The 21048-nt window shown below is 38.1% G+C and overlaps 1 protein-coding gene across 1 annotated transcript in view; it reads right to left on the bottom strand.

Annotated features, from left to right (window-relative positions):
* Positions 1-21048, bottom strand: part of ZNF879 (zinc finger protein 879) — a 57878-nt gene that overhangs the window by 35815 nt on the left and 1015 nt on the right. The window contains exons 2-6 of the mRNA XM_049708450.1: positions 20779-20845; positions 17823-17949; positions 17273-17368; positions 11793-13169; positions 4375-4384 (exon numbers count right to left, since the gene is read on the bottom strand). Of these exons, the coding sequence (XP_049564407.1) occupies positions 4375-4384; positions 11793-13169; positions 17273-17368; positions 17823-17949; positions 20779-20811 (1643 nt within the window). The 5' untranslated portion in view covers positions 20812-20845. The remainder of the gene's footprint in view (positions 1-4374; positions 4385-11792; positions 13170-17272; positions 17369-17822; positions 17950-20778; positions 20846-21048) is intronic.

The following is a 21048-nucleotide window of genomic DNA, read 5'->3' as shown; positions in this document are numbered from 1 at the left end:
GAATCTGCATACTGTTCTCCATAGTGGCTGTACCAATTCACATTCCCACCAGCAGTGCAAGAGGGTTCCCTTTTCTCCACACCCTCTCCAGCAGTTATTGTTTCTAGATTTTTTGATGATGGCCATTCTGACTGGTGCGAGATGATATCTCATTGTAGTTTTGATTTGCATTTCCCTAATGATTAATGATGTTGAGAATTCTTTCATATGTTTGTTGACAGTCTGTGTATCTTCTTTGGAGAAATGTCTATTTAGGTCTTCTGCCCATTTTTGGATTGGGTTGTTTGTTTCTTTGTTATTGAGCTGCATGAGCTGCTTATAAATTTTGGAAATTAATCCTTTGTCAGTTGCTTCATTTGCAAATATTTTCTCCCATTCTGAGGGTTGTCTTTTGGTCTTGTTTATGGTTTCCTTTGCTGTGCAAAAGCTTTGAAGTTTCATTAGGTCCCATTTGTTTATTTTTGTTTTTATTTCCATTTCTCTAGGAGGTTGGTCAAAAAGGATCTTGCTGTGATTTATGTCATAAAGTGTTCTGCCTATGTTTTCCTCTAAGAGTTTGATAGTTTCTGGCCTTACATTTAGGTCTTTAATCCATTTTGAGCTTATTTTTGTGTATGGTGTTGGGGGGTGATCTAATCTCATACTTCTATATATACCTGTCCAGTTTTCTCAGCACCACTTATTGAAGAGGCTGTCCTTTCTCCACTGTACAATCCTGCCTCCTTTATCAAAGATAAGGTGACCATATGTGCGTGGGTTTATCTCTGGACTTTCTATCCTGTTCCATTGATCTATCTTTCTGTTTCTGTGCCAGTACCATACTGTCTTGATTACTGTAGCTTTGTAGTATAGTCTGAAGTCAGGGAGCCTGATTCCTCCAACTCCATTTTTCATTCTCAAGATTGCTTTGGCTATTTGGGGTCTTTGGTGTTTCCATACAAATTGTGAAATTTTTTGTTCTAGTTCTGTGAAAAATGCCAGTGGTAGTTTGATAGGGATTGCATTGAATCTGTAGATTGCTTTGGGTAGTAGAGTCATTTTCACAATGTTGATTCTTCCAATCCAAGAACATGGTATATCTCTCCATCTATTTGTATCATCTTTAATTTCTTTCATCAGTGTCTTATAATTTTCTGCATACAGGTCTTTTGTCTCCTTAGGTAGGTTTATTCCTAGATATTTTATTCTTTTTGTTGCAATGGTAAATGGGAGTGTTTCCTTGAATTCACTTTCAGATTTTCATTATTAGTGTATGCCAGAGATTTCTGTGCATTAATTTGGTATCCTGCAACTTTACCAAATTCATTGATTAGCTGTAGTAGTATTTTGGTAGCATCTTTAGGATTCTCTATGTATAGTATCATGTCATCTGCAAACAGTGACAGCTTTACTTCTTCTTTTCCGATTTGGATTCCTTTTATTTCCTTTTCTTCTCTGATTCCTGTGGCTAAAACTTCAAAAACTATGTTGAATAAGAATGGTGAGAGTGGGCAACTTTGTCTTGTTCCTGATCTTAGTGGAAATGCTTTCAGCTTTCACCATTGAGGATGATGTTGGCTGTGGGCTTGTCATATTTGGCCTTTATTATGTTGAGGAAAGTTCCCTCTATGCCTGCTTTCTGCAGGGATTTTATCATAAGTGGGTGTTGAATTTTGTCAAAAGCTTTCTCTGCATCTATTGAGATGATCATATGGTTTTTCTCCTTCAATTTGTTAATATGGTTTATCACATTGATAGATTTGCGTATATTGAAGAATCCTTGCATTCCTGGAATAAATCCCACTTGATCATGGTGTATTGTCCATTTAATGTGCTGTTGGATTCTGTTTGCTAGTATTTTGTTGAGGATTTTTGCATCTATGTTCATCAGTGATATTGGCCTGTAGTTTTCTTTCTTTGTGACATCCTTTTCTGGTTTTGGTATCAAGGTGATGGTGGCCTTGTAGAATGAATTTGGGAGTGTTCCTCCCTCTGCTATATTTTGGAAGAGTTTGAGAGGGATAGGTTTTAGCTCTTCTCTAAATGTTTGATAGAATTCACCTGTGAAGCCATCTGGTCCTGGGCTTTTGTTTGTTCGAAGATTTTTAATCACAGTTTCAATTTCAGTGCTTGTGATTGGTCTGTTCATATTTTCTATTTCTTCCTGATTCAGTCTTGGCAGGTTGTACATTTCTAAGATTTGTCCATTTCTTCCAGGTTGTCCATTTTATTGGCATAGAGTTGCTTGTAGTAATCTCTCATGATCTTTTGTATTTCTGCAGTGTCAGTTGTTACTTCTCCTTTTTCATTTCTAATTCTATTGATTTGAGTCTTCTCCCTTTTTTTCTTGATGAGTCTGGCTAATGGTTTATCTATTTTGTTTATTTTCTCAAAGAACCAACATTTTGTTTTATTGATCTTTGTTATTGTTTCCTTCATTTCTTTTTCATTTATTTATGATCTGGGTTTTTTCCATTATTATTGTCTGGGGCACAAAGAAAGGATAAGACTCTGTTCTATTTTTTTCTGCTTTCTTCATTGGCAACATATTAAACTGTTATTCTTGATGTCTGGCTTTCATGTCAATGTGCAAACCTCACACTTAATTCTTTGTCCTTTCCTCCATTTTCTGGGAGGAATCTTCAAATTTATCTTCCAAGCTTACAGAATCCAGTTTACAAAGTGACTATCCTTCTCCATTTTCTCTTTCTAATGTAGTTTATCCTTTTAAAAGAAGTGACCATCTACTTTGTTTGAAAAAATGTCTGCACTGCATATGATATCCATGAAATAGTAAGTAACCCAATATCCTGACCCAGCAGGTTCCTTGGGTCCATTGTGGTGTAACTGAAGGTGGACTATTTTTTTCCTTCCTTCCTCCCTCCCTTCCTCCCTTTTTCCCTTCCTTTTCTGTACAATGGGGAAATTAAAAGAATAATTTTAGAAAACGAAAAATGGGAATTGTTTCCAAGTATTCAAAATTTGAAAGTCTAAATTGAAGTACATGCATAGTGTTTAAAATTAAATTACAGCTCCTCTTCCATCTTATTCTCTTAATCAGCTGATTATCTTAACAACATCCATCCCTGTGTACATGTGGAATTGAGGTTGATGGACTGGCTAGATTGGGGAGACACAAGGGTGTATACTGTTTAAAATGCCATACAGATACTACTGCAAACCTGAGTGATAGAAACATGCAATAAGTTATTTATATCTTCCTGTCCTGTATGAACTCATAGAAGTTTAAAGGATTTTTGTAAAAGCACATTTAAGAATGACTGCAAATATTTGTTTCGAAAAAATAATCCCATTGACCTAAGTGAAGAAATGTGCAGGCTGGATGGTATTGAAAAACAGGAATCCAAGGTGTAATTCTATCCTGGTTTTTCCATCACAACTTTTATGGGGTGAGTCATGAAAACCTACAATTTTTTATTGTGTATAATCTATTTGCTTGAAAGAAACTGAAGCTCTGCTAGCTTGTTTCCCTTTGCCCATATCTTGCTACTGAAGCAGAGATCACAAAGCAAATGTTGGAGCACTGGCTGCTTTCAGACTTCTTGCCACAGGCATGACAAGGTTTTGCTCTGTTACAGAAACAACAAACTTTTTTGGATATGGCACATAATAAGCACTTAAAGAATATTGTTGGAATAAAGAGAAATAAAAATCAGGAAGAAATTCTGTGGAAATTGGATAACAAAAATGTTTCTTCAGGTAATTCTTGGAGGTGAGGTAGCGATGGTGGTATAATCTAAAACTTCCATCATATCCTTTAAAAAAACAATAAAGAATATGCAACAGAAAAGAGAGGAGGTAGTGGTGTTCCTAAAATTGATATTAAAACCACCACCAGAAAGAGAAAGTACAGCCTATGTGTGAAAATATGCAAAAGTTTACAGTATATAAGAGAACTATATATAAGTACTTAAAAGTACATGCAGGACATATAAACAACTTCCATAGCTCAATAACAACAACAACAAAACAATGCAATTAAAAAATGGGCCGGGGACTTCCCTGGTGGTCCAGTGGGTAAGACCCTGTGCTCCTAATGCAGGGGGCCTGGGTTCGATCCCTGGTCAGAGAACTAGATCCCGCATGCCTGCTGCAACTAAGAGTTCGCATGCCGCAACTAAGAAGACCGCATGCTGCAACTAAAAAATATCCTGCATACCGCAACGAAGATCCTGTGTGCTGCAACTAAGACCCAGCGCAGTCATAATTAATTAATTAAAATCATTAAATAAATGGTTAAAAAAACAAAAATGGGCAAAGGTTTCAAATAGACAGCTCTCCAAATAAGATATACAAATGGCCAATAAGCATCTTAAAAGATGCTCAATATCCCTAGTCATTAGAGGAACACAACTCATAACCACAATGAGATACCACTTCACACCTGTTAGAATGGCTATTATATATATTAAAAAAAAAATAGCAAGTGTTAACAAGTGTTGGTGAAGATGTAGAAGAATCCACATTCAAACTAGAACCCTTGTGCATTGCTGATGAGAATGTGAAATGCTGCAGCCGCTGTGGAAAACAGTTTGACAGTGTCTTATAAAGGTTAATATCCACTTCTCAAATGACTATGCAATCCCACACTCTTAGGTATTTACACGAGGAGTAATGAAAACTTAATGTTCACACAAAAACCTGTATCCAATTCTTTGTAGCAGCTTTATTCATAACTTCCAAAAATCAGAAATAACCCAATTGTTCCTCAAGTGGAGAATGGATAAACAAACTGTGGTACATTCATATAATGGAATACCACTCAGCAATTAAAAGGTGCAAAATACTGATACAACATGGGGGAAATCTCAAATGTACTAGCCTAAGAAAAAGCAGCCAGACATACAATATTCTATAAAGGCAAAACTATAGGGAAAGTAATTGAAAGCACGGAGTCAAACAGATACTTGTATGCCAGTGTTCATGGCAGCATTATTTACAATAGCCAAAAGGTGGAAGCAACTCAAATGTCCATTGACAGATGAATGGACAAACAAAATGTGGTCTATACATACAATGGAATTTTATTCAGCCTTTAAAAAAGGAAGGAAATTCTGATAACATGCTACAACGTGGATGAATCTTTAAGACATTACCCTAAGTGAAATAAGCCAAACACAAAAAGAAATATATTGTATGATTCCACTTATATGAACTAGCTAGAAAAGGCAAATTATTGGAGACAGAAAGCAGAATAGAGGTTACCAAGGGCTGAGGGAAGGGGAAAATGGAGAGTTACTCAATGAGTACAGGGTTTCTGTTTGAGATGAAGAAAAAGTTCTAGAAATACATTTTGGTGATAGTTACACCCACATAGTGAATGCACTCAATGCTACTGTACACGTTAAAATGGTTAAATGATACATTTTAAGCTATAAATATTTTACAAAATTTTTTTAAGTATATGCATGATGCAAGGAGGCATTAGTGGGAAGGTAATGCTTCGGGGGAACATTGTTAACAGAAAATAGAGGTGTGGAAACCATGTTTCAAGGGGGAAAGTAGCAAGAGGAGGAAATATAAGATACTGCAGAAGAAAAAGAGAAAATCCCCCCACTTATTTTTGACCCCACAATTCTTCTCCCCAACCCTCAAGTCATCTAGTTAATAAATCATACTTTGCTACACAGCAAGAAGTAGGTGTACTTGAATTACAAATCTTGGACACAATTCCAAGCTTGTGACAGAAAGGACACAGATACCAGCTTGCAGGGAATCTCAGAGGCTAAGTATGTGACAATTTCAGCATCAAAATAAATAATATTAGCAGATTACAGTCCATTGAATATAATAAGAAACTGTGCTTCCAGAGTCATAGAAACAAATAGAAGATAAAACTCTTCCCTAAAGTAGAAAGCCAGTTAATAAGTGTAGAAGGAATGATGGAATTAGATAATTTCCATTTGGAAACCATTATAATAATAATTGATTACAGCAAGTGCCATCAATAGGTGCTAAAACTAGTGGAGGGGAGTTTGACCAGTAAAAATATACATGCATACACTCTAGGATTTCCTCTCAAGGTACTAAAGATTACGATGAGAAAAACGGTAACTTTACAGTGGGAAATTTGGTTGATACCACCTTAACCAACAGAGCAAAGTTAAATTTCCCAGGAATAGGTTAACTCAACATCACAAGCCTCCTAATGTGATAATATAATGTACTGAGATGAATATCATATTACTTGGTGACTTTCTTACCAAAAAGCAAAATCTAATCATGAGGAAATATTTGATAAATTCAATGGAGCGACAGCTGAGAAATAAAATGATCTATTCATTTCACAGATCTCTTCATGAGAAAACATGTTTGATAATGCAACCCAAAGCGCTTGAAAAGATGAATATTTTAAATAATTTAATCACTTTGAACACTATAAATATATCAGGCATGTCAATTATCACAAAAATTAAAGCATAGTTTGCTTTTTCAGGCTGCTTTGAAAATGGCCTATTAAGAAGCTATGAAAATGGACATTTTTCTCTTTTGCCTAGATTCTGAACAAGTCTCTGAGAATAAGAGAAATTAGGCAAAGAAAAACCTATCAATAGCTTAATGATGATTGTTACTTCTTTGCCTTGTTCTCTTATGATGCACATGTTTTGGTTTACTATGTTTCCTTACTTGTGATAGGAACCAATATTCTCTTCCTCTGGTGATCTAGGGAGATGAATGAGAAGGGGAAGGTGCAGACAGGAGGGAGATGTTGGTTCTGTTAATGAGACACATTTAAATTTAACAGTGGCCTGAAGAATGTTAATCACTTTGGAATAGCCCTTGGTACAACATCTGAGGTCATTACATCTTAAACTTTATCCTAAACTTTATCCTTAAACTATTTGTTCCTTAAACTTTATCTTAAACTACATGTTCACTTTATCCAGGGTGATCAGGCATGAAGATGTCTGCTTTATTCTCTCTCAAATCACGCAGTACAGTGTTGGACCAAAAATTTATACTTAATTATTTTTACTGACATACACACTGGCCATCATTCTAGCTGGCCTGGGCAGCCTCTTCTTGACAAGGGAGCCTCTTTCAGGCATCAAGCAAGCTGAGGAATTCTCTGCTCCTTCCCAAGTCATTTCCTTGCCTCACACCCTGAGGTAATTACCATCCAGAATTTTGTGTTTATGTGGTAGCTAGTCACCAAATATGGTCACCCAATGAACCATGCCCCCTGGTATTAATGCCCTTCTATAATCTTCTCCCCTTGAATCTGGGCCAAATCTGTGAATAATTTTTGATCAATAATATTCAGCAGAATTAATGTTGTGACTTCCAAAACTGAGTTATAAGATTTGCCACTTCTACCTACGTCGCTCAGAATGCTTGCTCTAGGGACACTCCCTCTCAGAAACCAGCCACCTTTCTGTGAGAAGCTCAAGCCACACAGAAGCCCAACCATGCTCCCACCTGGCAGTCATCAACAACGGCCCGCCACCTTGGGTATCAAGCCCAGTCGTGCCTTTAGCCCCAGCTGCCACTTGAACGCAAACACATTAGACACTCTAAGTAAGAATTGCCCAGCTGAGCCCAAACGTGGAACCAAGACAGATATTAATAACTTGTTTTTTAAGCCAGTAAATTTTGGGGAGAGTTGTTACACAGTAGTGGATAATGTGGACCATGAACAACAAAATGGAGTTACTTATGTCAAAGGGATCTAAAATGGAGCCAGGAGGCCACTAAGGAAGTAGAACTTACACACATTCACCCCCGGATGCAATATAAACTTTTGACACAGCCATCCTGAGACCACCTGGAACTTATTTTTTTTATGGAACTTGTTTTCTTTTCTCCCTCGAGACCACAGCTTAGCAACCAATCTGCTGTCCCCAAGTGACTGAATGCCACCAATCGTAGTTCTCTAAAAATAACGTGTATATAATGTTACTGGGATGTTTTTGTCTGTTGCTTTTATAAACCCTAGCCATTTTTTATTTCCCTCCGAACATATTTGAGTGGCTGCTAGAATCTATGCCTCTCGAGTTGCAATTCTTAGGACCTCAAACAAACTCTTTTTTCTTATTTGCAGTCTTCTGCATTTTGGGGGTTAACAATAACTAAAACACTGTCTCATCCAATCACTTGCTGTTTTTATGATCTTCACCACATGTACATATCACTTAGTATAAACTTAATTTTGCAAAAAATGATATACCACATGTAGCTTGCTATGACTTTAGAATTCAGCATGTTTTACAATTCATCAAAGTTTTGTATATAGCTTTGGTTCATCAATTTTCATTGCTGTTTACCGTGTTAATACTCTAAAGTGTATCCATTCTCCTACTAATGGACATTCAGAAGACTACTTCCAAATATTTGCTATTATGATCAGTATGTCTTTACACATAATTCTTGGTGCTCATCTGCAAACATTTATGTAGCATGTATAGGTGCCTGTGTATTACAACAAGCAGGTGTTCAACTTTGCAAGATGTCATGACCTGTATCAATTTATACTCCCACTAGTAGAGTATGAATGCCAGTTATTCCACATACATTCCAAAACTCAGTATTGTCACACATCTTATATTTGCTCATGTGTACTTTAAAATCATGCCTGTGGTCCTAATCTACATTTTTAAACTAATGAAGTTAAGCATCTTTTCATGTTTTTGGAAATTTGTATTTCCTCTTCTATGAAATAAGTAGTCATGTATTCAGATCACTTTTTTCTATTAAGTTTTTCTTTTTTGTTGTTGTTCTTTCTTTATTTTTTACTATTTATTTGGTTGTGCCGGGTCTTAGCTGTGGCAGGCAGGCTCCGTAGTTGCAGCTCACCAGCTCCCTAGTTGAAGCATGCATGTGGGATCTAGTTCCCTGAACAGGGATTGAACCCAGGTCCCCTGCATTGGGAGTGCGGAGTCTTATCCACTGTGCCACCAGGGAAGTCCCAAGTTTTTCTTTTTAATTGATCCATACAAATTATTCAAAATTTCCAGAAAACATATTGGGCATGCTGTGGAGAGATTTCCTTCTGTTTTGTGTCTTGATTTTTCATTTCCTTTTTGGTATATTTTGATAAGCATAAGTTCCTTATTTCAATGTGAGCAAATAATATAAATATTTTATATACCTTATTTGTATCCTGTTTAAAAAAATCCTTCCCTATCTTGAGGTCATAAAGTTATTCCTTACATATTCTTCCAAAATCATATAACTCTTGATATGGTGAGGGTAGGCATCCATTTTTTTTTTTTTTTTTTTTGTATGTGCATGAACCATTTCTGCTTCTTAGAACCATTATTGGGTAGTTCATTCTTTCCCCATACTCATCATGTCATGAATACTTCTAACCTTTTATTATTTTTTTCAGCAGGTTTTTTGTTAAATACCTTTTTATCTGGTTAGAAAGTTCCTTTCTACTGCTGCTCGGCTAAAAGTTTTTATCATGAGTAGGTACTGAGTATTTTGGGTTTTTTCCTACATGTATTGAGATGAACATATGGACTTCTGTTAATATTAAGGTAGTGCACAGCACCTGTAAGTTTCCTAATGTTAAAATAACCCATGCATTCCCATGAAAATTCTGTATTTATCATGTGTTATCTATGTTTAGGTACTTTGGTTTACATTTGCTAATGCTTTGTTTGGATTTTTACATTTCTGTTGATAGATGATTTGGCCTGCAATTTTTCTGTCTTGTATTTTCCTTGTCTGATTTTGGTACTGGGTTATATTAGAATCATCTGAAAGATCCTGCAAAAGACTTAATCTGTTACACTCAAGTTTGATAGACCTCGCCTTAAAAATAACTAGGCTTCATATTTTGTGTGATTTTATTTAATATTTTGATGATTTTAGGACTATTGATACTTAGGGAATGCTATGGTCTGAAAGTTTGTGTCCCCTCAAAATTCATGTTGAAATTCAACTCCAAAGGTGATGGTATTAGGAAGTGGGGCATTGGGTGATGATGATCATGAGGGTACCTCCCTCATGAATAGATCAATGACCTTATAAAAGAGGTCCCTGACAGCTCCCTCACCATGTGAGGACACAGTGAGAAGTCACCAGACATGAACCAGGAAGAGGGTTAACCACAATACAGCCATGCTGGTGCCTTGATCTTGGACTCCCCAGCCATAATCGTGAGAAATAAATTTCTGTTGTTTATAAGCTACCCAGTCTCTGGTATTTTGGTATAGCACTCCAAACTAAGATAGGGAATTTATGTGTTTCCTAGGAATTTTCCTTAGGTAATTAGAGAATTTAAAAGAATGGTTGTTGGGAAAGAGACATTGCAGGTAGAGTACTAAATGACCCAGAAGAGTTTGTTCCTCACAAGTCTGAAACAATGAGACTGATTAGTCCGAGGCAAAGCTGAATTCACTGATTTTTGCTTTGCTAAATCTCCATCTGAAATAATAACATTTTGGAGTTTTTGTTTTGTTTTGTTTTAGCACCTTGGCAAATAGAAAAAAAACTAACAGTTTTTAAAATGAAATGAGTATTCCTGTCCTTAACTGCTTGTCTACTCCTGATAAAATTGGCAAAACTGGATGTTAACCTCTGAACTTCTGTGAAGCTCAACAATTTTAGTATGACTTGTTTTTAGCTTGCTCAAATTATTGTTCACATTTTAGAAATGCTTTACTGGGATAAATAACTTGTTAAAACACATAGCCCATTTTTTGGAGGAAAAAGCATCTGAACTTAGAGCCTGAATTTTTGTCTAGTGGCCCTCAGAGTGTGTGAGGGAGAGAGCATCACATGATGGAGGTGAAGGTAGAATGTAAGAGTGAAAGTTATCTTGTTCACTTGACCTCCTAGGAGGACAACCCAAGTTCCATGTTGTTCCTGGGCCTTACTGGTGGCTGGTAACCAGAGAACTCAAGGAAGCAGGTACAACCTGGGGGCCAAGAGTCATACTCCCTATGGCTACATTGCAAGATGATTTTTAACAACATTTATCAGTAAATTAACTTGCAAAAGCAGTTATCTAAACAACCTCTAATTCTCAGCTTAATACAGCAAAGGTAATCAACTTATGAGAAAAACAAGTGAAATATCATGCCTTCCGTGATTTGAAATCATGTGACTTTAGATCTGATTCAGAGTTTGGAATAGTTGGGGAGAAAACTCAAAGGACTTATACCTGCAGTTTACAGAGTGATTTTACTTTCAGGTGAATGGCTTAGGAAGCAGGGGAGAAATAACTCAAAAGTTTTAACAACCACCAAGTACAGAAGTTGCTTTTAAACTCTTACAAAAACAAATTTTAGTGACAGTGAGGTAGCTCCAGGTCACCTGCTTACATTTCCTCTCCAATACATTCTTCTTAGTACAACTGGTTTGCGTAACACTCAAATGCAGTTTCAAAAAAATAGAATACTAGATTAATCTGAAGTCTGGATTTTATGGCTGCACTTTTCCATAAATCAACATGCTTCCCAGTGATGCCTGTGAAAGCTGGTGGCTGTTATCATACATCACTAGAAAGAAAATAAAATACTAACCCTTTGACCTGACAAATTTTCTATTTTATAGTCAGTAATAACTTAAGAATATATGAAAACATCTTATAGAAGCTTTCCTAATATTCCTAAGGTTATCCTGTATCATAAAGTCTCTGATGTTTGATGAGGTCTAAATTCTGAAGTTTAATTCACAATTAACTGATCTTCATGATTTTCTCCCCAAGATGAATTCTTTGATATTTCATGTGGAATTAACTTCAGTTGGAAGGTTTTTCCCCATGCATTTAACTTATAGTTTTTCTCCAGTATGAGTCCTCTGATGATTTGTAAGGGATGAGCTCTGACTGAAAGCCTTCCCACATTCTTTACATTTATAAGGCTTTTCTCCTGTATGAATTCTCGTATGTGTCATAAGGGATGAACTCTGTCTAAAGGCTTTCCCACATACTTTACAGTTATACGGTTTCTCTCCAGTATGAATTCTCTGGTGCTGAATGAGAGCTGAGCTTTGGTTGAAGGCTTTTTCACAGTCATTACATTTATAAGGTTTCTCTCCAGTATGAATTTTTCGATGAGTATTAACTGCTGAGTGGGAACTGAAGGCCTTTCCACATTCCTTACAGTTATATGGTTTCTCTCCAGTATGGATTCTGTTGTGTATATTAAGCCGTGAAATCCAGGAGAAAGCTTTCCCACATTCATTACATTTGTAAGGTTTTTCTCCAGTATGAATTCTTTGATGTTGTATAAGAGCTGAGCTTTGGCTGAAGGCTTTCCCACATTCTTTACAGGCATAAGGTTTCTCACCAGTGTGAATTCTCTGATGTATAATAAGAGCTGAGTGGTAACTAAATACTTTTCCACACTCATTACAATTAAAGGGTTTCTCTCCAGTATGAATTCTATGGTGTCTACTTAGCCGCGATATTGAAGTAAAGGCTTTCCCACACTGACTACATTCATACGGTTTCTCTCCAGTATGAATTCTATGATGCTGAATGAGAGAGGAGCACTGGCTAAAGGCTCTCCCACATTCATTACACTTATAGGGCTTTTCTCCAGTATGAATTCGCTGGTGATTATTAAGGGATGAACTACCTTTAAATGTTTTTCCACATTCATTACATTTATAGGGTCTCTCTCCAGTATGCATTCTCTGATGTCCAATGAGAGATGTAGTGAAACTGAAGGCTTTTCCACATTCACTACATATATAAGGCTTCTCTCCAGTATGAACTCTCAGGTGCTGAGTTAGAGATGAGCTTTGGCTAAAAGCTTTCCTACATTCCTTACATTTATAGAGCTTCTCTCCAGTATGGATTCTCTGATGTTTACTCAGAGAAGAACTGTGGAGGAAGATTTTCCCGCAGATACTACACTTGTAACACTTACGCACTGTGTTGATTCCCAGCTGTTTAAATAGAATTGAATACTGCTGTGAACAGGGTTTCCTTCCTCTGGAAACAATTCTGGGTTTTCTAATAAGTGATAATTTTAGATCAAGATTTTTCCCAAGGTCAATACCTGTAAAGCTCTTCTCCTTCATACAGGTTTTCTTGATGGTAACTAAGACTCCCCTCAAAGGTCTGTTCTTTTTGCCTTGCTGATTCTCTAGTTTTTCCTCATTTATGTAAATTTCTCCCAACTTGAAGTCAAAAGGACCAACACCTATGAGTTGATTCATTACTTCCTGATTTTCTTCTTCAGAAACTGTGGTTTCAAACAAGCTGTCCCATCCTAAAATAAATGAAACATGTAAGTCTCTGTTGCACTGAGAATAAAGAAAAATGACATCAACATATACAAGGATGGCTAACAAATGTATCCTGGGAGTCCTTAGAAAAGGATGAATAAAGAAGAGCAAGAGAAACAAGCAGGATGGAAGATGTGCCTGGGTGGGAAAGGGTCTGAAGAAACCTATGTGTGGGTGGGCTGAGTAACTGAGAGGGCAGCTCTTCCAGTAGAGCCAGGCCTGATCTAGTAACAAAGCAGAGGTCAGCAGGGTATACAGCATTTCTGTGTACAGTAGGTTGTACTGTTATTCAGCTTCATCTCCCAGGTCAGCCACCAGTGTACTCAAGCCAAATCCAAGAGAAAACTGCAGAGGGGCTATAAACAAAAAGTGGAAGAAGCACTGCCCTTAAAAGGCTCTTTGAAACACCAGACCTCAGCTACTGAAGTTCTGGGACTCATTTGAGTGCTATGCATAATGTTGTAATGAACTTCACTGACTCACTCAGACAATATCTACTGAGTATCCACTGTGTATTACCATGCAAAGGTCAAGACTCAGGGTTACAGGGAACATGCCAGATAAGAGTCCAATTTTCACAAGGTTTACATTCTAGTAGCCAACACTGACAATAACCAAGTAACCAAATAAAGTATTGGGAGTAATGAGAACTGTAAGAAAATATACAAAAACAAGGCAATGTGTAGTATGAGTGAACAACCTGATATTTTAAACTGGGTGGTGAGGAAATAAAATTAAACATGAGATCTAAATAACACACAAGAGCTGGCCATGAAAAAACATGGGTATAAAGATGATTCCACCTAGAAAGAAGAGCCATTACAAATGCACTAAGGCAGGAGTAAGCTTCGTGTGTTTGCAGATAAAGAACAAGTGTGGCCTAGGCAAGAGGGAACTAGGGGAGAGTGCTACAATGGGAGGAAATGAGGTGGGCAGGGGCCACATCATGTGGCATCTTGTAAGATATAAGAATGTGTTTGGAATTTCTTCTAAGGATCACTGGGGGATGGTTGTGTGACAAATGGGCTGTAATTGGGGGCAGAGGAAAACAGAACAAAGACAGGTATAGAGCAGCCAATTAGGAGGCTGCCACAGTCTTCCTGGAGGAAGGTGATGGCAGTCTGCACTGGCATGGTAGCAGAATCAGGCACACTGAGATATTTTAAAGGCAGAGATGACAGGTATGTTCACCTGTGAATAGGGGGTACAGAGTAAGTGAGAAGACTCAAGAATGATGGCTTTTGGCTTGGGGAACTCAATGGAGATGGGTGCCATATAGGAAATACTGCGAGAAGACTACATTTTTGAAAATGATTTTCTGTCTACCTTTTTGATCACTTAGGATACAGTGCAAGAAATGGGATCACTGATTCAAAAGGAATGAATGTACCCTATGAAAGAGCTTTCATTTCCTTAACTAAAAAGGAAATATATAATCATTGTAAGAAAAATTAAGAAAATACAGAAAACTATAAAAATGAAGATACAGTTCACCCATAAACACCTCATGCAAATATAATCACTGCTATGTGTGGAATTCAGCTCACCAAAATTTTTCTGTATATAAAGAAAACATTTTTACCTAAAAAATTAAAGTGGTTAAAACTTCCCCCTCCCCCACTTCACTTAAAAAAAAATCATGAACTCTCTCCATGTCCATAAATGTAGGCTGACATCATCGTTTTGATGGCTGCATAATATTCCAGTACATGAATATATCATATTTAATAAATCTCCTTTGGAGTCATTTAGCTTTAGTTACTCCTAGTAATGCCTCATGTTATAACAAACATTCTTTTACACTATCTTTGCAACTTTGCACAATTATGGAATTATTTTCTTAAGATAAATTTCTAAGCCTGGGATTGATTTTAATAAAGCCAGAAAGACTTCCAATCAAAATCCCACTAAAGATATTGCTTATTGCTCAGAACAGTAGCAAAACACTGGATGTGTATTTCTTAACCTTTGGTAATATTCCCTATTAAAGAGAAAAATGGTATCTCATTCCTTTAGTTTGAATTTCATTGATTTATAATGAAGTTGAGTAGTTTTTCAAGAAATCTTTTTAATCATAATGCTCATGCCTTTGTGCTATAATTATTCAGACCTTCTTCCCCTTATATTTACTTTTGTATTCCATAGCCATGACAGCAATATTAATAGGGAAAAATGGGAAACTAAAATTTCCAAAAGGAAGATTGTTTAATAAAATATGGCTTAACAATACACTAGAGTTCTTTCAATGAAGTAGACCTCTATTCAATGATGGCTAAATAATTGAATGACATTCATAATTAAAAACAAATTCAAGAATAATATGTATAATCAATCTGTTTCTCTGCGTGCATGTGTCTTTCTCTCTCATGTACAAATACACTCAAACAAATATTCACAGTCTGAAAAGATAAATAGTAAAATATTAACAATGGCTCAGCACAGTTGGTAAAATGTCAAGTGAATCTCCTTTTTTTACTCCTCTTTTTTTACAATAGCATGCACACCTTAAACAAATTTAAAATAATTAATTTTTTTAATGCTTGCAAAAGAAGAACACAGTCAATTTGAAACTAATGATTTCTTTGCCAACTAGAAAGCTCACAGCCAAATTTGAAACTCATCCTTGGCTACCATCCTGGTTCTTATAATAAATACATTTATTTTCTACAGTTCTGATTGAATTTCTATTTTATTATATTGTTATTCTTACAGTGAGGCTTCTCCAATTGTCCATGGTATATGGCAGAATATATTTTAGTATGTGGTAGAAAAAAGATCCCTGAACTGAAAAAAGACTTGGGTCTTCAAAGCAAAGGGCCCCGTGAATGCCAAATAATATTAAAAACAAAAACAAAAAAGTCAAACCTCCTTGATATAACTTAATGAAACTTCTGAATTCCAAAGACAAAGAGGATATCTTATAATATTCTAGACAGAAGACAAAAAAGGGGGAAAATGTTTTCTATACAGGAAACAGAGGGGAAAAAAACTCCAGAGGACTTTTAATCAACAATACTCAGTGCCCCAACACAGTGGAGCAAAGTCTGAACAATTCTTGGGAATAAAAACTGATGCCAGAACTCTAGATACCAAACATAATTCCCAAAGGAGAGGTAAAAGAATTGATATTAGACATGCACAAATACAGTACACATGAACCTTTCTGAAAACATTACTCAGTAAATATTCTAGTCAGACCAAAGGAAAAAATCTGAAGACAGAGTTCATGAATAGAAACACAAGACTGAACTGACATAGAAAGGCTATCTCTTGCTATCAAGAGAAATAAATTCTGGACAAGCAGCAAAACTCAAAAAGCGAGCCATCCTCTGGTGTCAGAAACAAAGACAATATTCAAAGTAGAACAGAAAGCAAGAGCTTATGATTCAGCAACCCACAGGGATTTTAGAGATTGAGAGATATGTCCTAGAAGCCAGGGTCTGGAACATATTAGTTTAAAATTTTTCACACAAAAGAATTAGGAAAAAGGCATGTTGAACATCTGCAAACCTTCTGCCTGAATTCAGTAATTGTTACCACTTTGCTAACCTTGCTTTCTCTCTCTTGCATAGTACAAAATATACATGCATCTTTTTGTTTGTTTGTTTTTTCTTTTTTTGTATTTTTTTTAGCTGAAACATGTGTAAAAAGTTACAGATAAGTCAAAGCAAAAACCCAAGATGGGACAACGAGAAATGCACTGTAGTGATAAAAGGTTTGTTCAGACCATAAAAAGAAAATAATTTAAGAAAATAGTCAATCCAGTAAAAGCAAGGAAAAAGGGGGAAGATATGAATCACAAACCTTTACACATTACATACTGCATTACATATTCTGCATTCAAATTACAAAGGACATATGACAAAAATGCAACCCATATTGGAAGAATTCAACTCTCCCTCTGAACCTGCTGTACCAAGTACTCAAAAAGGTCAAGTGAGGATATGCCCTTCCCAGCATTTCTCACCTGGCCTGGTACATCAAGGAGGGCCTTCATCAATATCTCCTGCGTGCAGCCTCCTCACTGATCAGCAAAGCCCAAGCAGTCAGAAAATGCTATACCCATTTCCCAATTACTGTCACTCACCTAGACATGTGCTTTGAGAAACTCCATTTTCCACCATCCAGGGGTCTTCCCCTTGCTCTAACTGGAGGATAACTTTTGGTTTGGAAAACAGAATCCCTGTTCATGAGCAAGAAAGAGAATGAATCCATGGTGCAGACGTGAGTGGCCAGTCTGACACTCAGATCCAGCCCCAGAGTCTGGGGCAGAGGGACAGTTGAGAGGAAAGAGATTTGTTCTGAGAAGGGTTTAAAATTGGGCTCCCAGAGGATGGCCAGGAGGTGGTCTCAGGAAGAAAGTTAGGGCTCTGGCTGTGCACTCCTCTAAGCTGGAACCTCCTGTGAGACCCAGAGGGACAGAGTTCAGGGGACAGAAGACAGGAAAAGCACAGAGAGGATGCCCATCACCAATTCTACCAAGCCAAGACTTGTCCCGGCGGCCAAGGGCAATAGCAACCACTACTTTCTGAGTCCACCTGTGGGCTGAACCTGGCCATGCCGTCCAAGTGTCCTCCTTGGAGAGGGCACCAAGGTGCTCCCCCAGCAGATTCTACATCACAAGGAAAGGTCCTTACCCAGCGAGAACAGAGTGCTGTAGTTCTCCAACATCACCTCCTGGTACAAGGTTCTCTGCGCAGAGTCCAGATGCAACCACTCATCCCGGCTGAAGAACACAGCCACATCCCTGAATGTCACAGACTCCTGTAACAGAAACCCATTCTTGCTCACCCAGGGCCATACCCTCTGTGGGATGACTGGGCAGCAACACTGTCACCACTCTAGGTTCTGAGCATTTCAGGCTGAATACTTCCTTACCACCCCTCAATTACTGATCACATATATATTTGTCACCTACCTACTGTCAGTGATGCACTGTGTCCCCAGAAAAATGAAACACAGCAGCCAAACAAGGTAAAGCACTTGAAATAATTAAATAAAATCAGAATGACGGAAACACTGAACTCTAGACATGGACATGTACAATCACCTAGACCAAACTCATTTTACAGGTGAGACATGAGAATTGGGTTTTAGAAGGTTTTAGAGCCTCCAATACACTCACTCAAGGAGGAATAGGTGTGCTTGGATTCTGTCATCACCGTGGGCCATCTGTGTCCCGGGCAAGAGGACACTGACAGTCACAATAAGGGAGGCTCGGAGAATGCCCCAAGCATGGCTTTCCCAGGAGCGGGCCCAGCGTGGTGAGCTGCACAATCTTTGAAGAGCCAGGTGAGAAGGCTGCAGTTGGGACTCTCTCTCCCCACCACATAAGTCTTTGTTCTACCTCTCTCTGATACCAAGCAGGACCCTGTGGGGCCCTCCTGTATACAAAGAGCCTTTCCATGTCCCCCATTTCTTGTTTGCAGAAAAAGGGTTTCAGCTTCCTAGACCTTCCTGAACACCAAAGAGCATATTCAAACAGTTGCTAATCAAGGAAGTGAGGGAATGCAGAAACAAAGGAACAGACAAACAAAGGAAACTGTTTCTGTTGTCAAGAAACAACAGTGCAGCCAAAAAGTGGGGTCCTGGTTCCTGCTCAAGGGACATACATAACAATGTATCTTTGAGTTCTTCTGCAGGAACTAAGGCCCCCATCCAGGTAGAGAATGTTACTTAAGGCTGAGCGCAAGAGTCCTGGACACTGCCCTGTTACCTCACCACCAACCAATCAGAAGAAAGTCACACACTCTGCAGCCCTCACCCCAAATTTTCCCTAAAAAAACTTATCCCCGAAAACAGTCAGGGAGTTCAAGTTTTTTTTAACACAAGCCATCCTTTCTCCGTGCTTGGCCCTGCAATAAACCTTTTCCACTCCAAACTCCGACGTTTTGGTTAGTTTTGCCTCACTGTGCATCAGGGACACGAACTTGCCTTCAGTAACATCTCCCGCTTCACTGCATCACAAGTCACCTCTTTTAAAGTAGTGGCCCCTTTCTTTTATTATTAAGAATCTTTTTTTTTAAGCAAATTAGGAATAAGCAAAAGAAAAAGGAATGTTAATCTAACTTTCTACCACTAGAAACAAGGTTTATTAACTTCTTGCTGTATGTTCTTTCAGACTTTTACATGATAATATGGCTCTAAGTTTAAACAAAAATAAAATGTTACACAGGTAACTTTATCCAACAACATTTTTTATTTTCTGCCCAGCATCTCACTGTATAGATTACTTATAGATTATTAGATGGTTTACTTAACTAATCTACTGGTGGGCATTTAGGTAACTAAGCTACTGGTGGGCATTTAGGTTGTTTCCATTTTTGTAACCCTAAAAATTCTGGATTGAGCATCCCTGCACATCACAAAAAAGCGTGCAAAGCCTATTTCCTTAGGACACATTTCTAGAGGCAGAAATACTTCCACACTTTCTCTTTATCCCCAAAACCCAGAAAGGAGATCACAAGGCCAGGGATGTTCTCTGACTGATAAGTGCAAAAACAAAACTAAGAGGCTGTTGGAAATAAGTGAGAAGACTCCCACTCCAATCTCCATTTTCTTTCTGAATTTCTTTCTTCATCCTTACCAAATGTATGTAAATCTTTTTAATAGCTAAATAAACCATCTGTCAGTCTCACAACTCAGGACTGTTTCCTCAAGGACCTGGCAACCATTTCTTTGAATGCGCCAACATTCCCAATTCCTGGGAGGAGATGGGCCTAACTTGTCACCTGACAAATTTCCAAATTGCGAAATTGGGTTATAGCACTTACCTATATAAGAATGAGTTTTCTGTCTTTGCACTCTCTTTAGTGGATTGCCTGTGATGCACATTACATTCTGGCTTAATGTTTATTCAATAATAAAAGTGTTTTCTTTCTCTTCTACCTTTGTGGAAAGGTTTCCTGGGTTGGGAAGAGATTATGTTTTTAATTATAGTTCCCCAAGTGAAAGGGCAAAGAAGGGAAAAAAAATCACTGTGAACCAGATGCTTCCCACTTCAGGGAAGGCTCACTTCCCGAATCTGTCCCCCCAAACCACTGCCCAAATTGCGACTTCTTTTCCTTTCACCATCTGTACGAGCCTAATCCTGCTTGCATGTGCAAAATTGCACAATAGGAGGGAGTATCCCTGACCACACCTGCTGACTCAGAGGTCTTCTTTCTAGGATATTCTTAGAAAATCACCTGGACCCTCACCAGGTATTACTGGAGTAGACTGGTTCTCAATACCTTGAGGATAGAGACCTTCCTCTTCGATTTCCTAGCATTATGGAAAGATCTGACTCCCCCATGTCTCTGCCCTCCCCAAGGCAAAACAGACCTGGATCCCACACAAAGCTCTGGGTGTGGCACTGGCATGGGGCCTGTGGGCCCATTCATTTCCTAGTCAACAAGCACTAACTGTTACGTAGAAAATTCAAAATGAGACTGGCCCTGCAGCAAGGGAAACACCTTCCTTCTGAAGTTCCTCAACTACCAGGTCTTCTAGTCCCTCAATGGGCTTCATTACCTAGAAAAGCTCAACAATGGATGAAGCATGTTCCCCACCTCTGAACCCAGAAGGTAGTTCAAGAAAGAAGCCTTCACATACCAGAGCCTGGGCTGGCAGCAATCTTGTGGCCATGTCTCCCTCCTGCTGCTCCTCTTGGAGAAGGCACCTGAAACGTTGAAAGAAACTGTGAGGTCTCTCCATCCTGTCTGCACTCCCCTCCTCATCAGGGTTAGGCTAGGTTAAGAAGTCTCCACACACTGAGCACCTTGCAGAAGGAAACCAGAAGGAACCTGGAAGCCTAGGCATTCCTGAGTGGGAGGGGCCCTGTGCTTGACCACCAAAACCAGGAGTGGGCAGTAAGAAGACTGC

This window comes from Orcinus orca, chromosome 3 (assembly GCF_937001465.1).
Source record: "Orcinus orca chromosome 3, mOrcOrc1.1, whole genome shotgun sequence".
Taxonomy (NCBI): Eukaryota; Metazoa; Chordata; class Mammalia; order Artiodactyla; family Delphinidae; genus Orcinus; species Orcinus orca.
The sequence above is the reverse complement of the archived record's forward strand: the minus strand, read 5'-3'. Positions and strand labels throughout refer to the sequence as shown.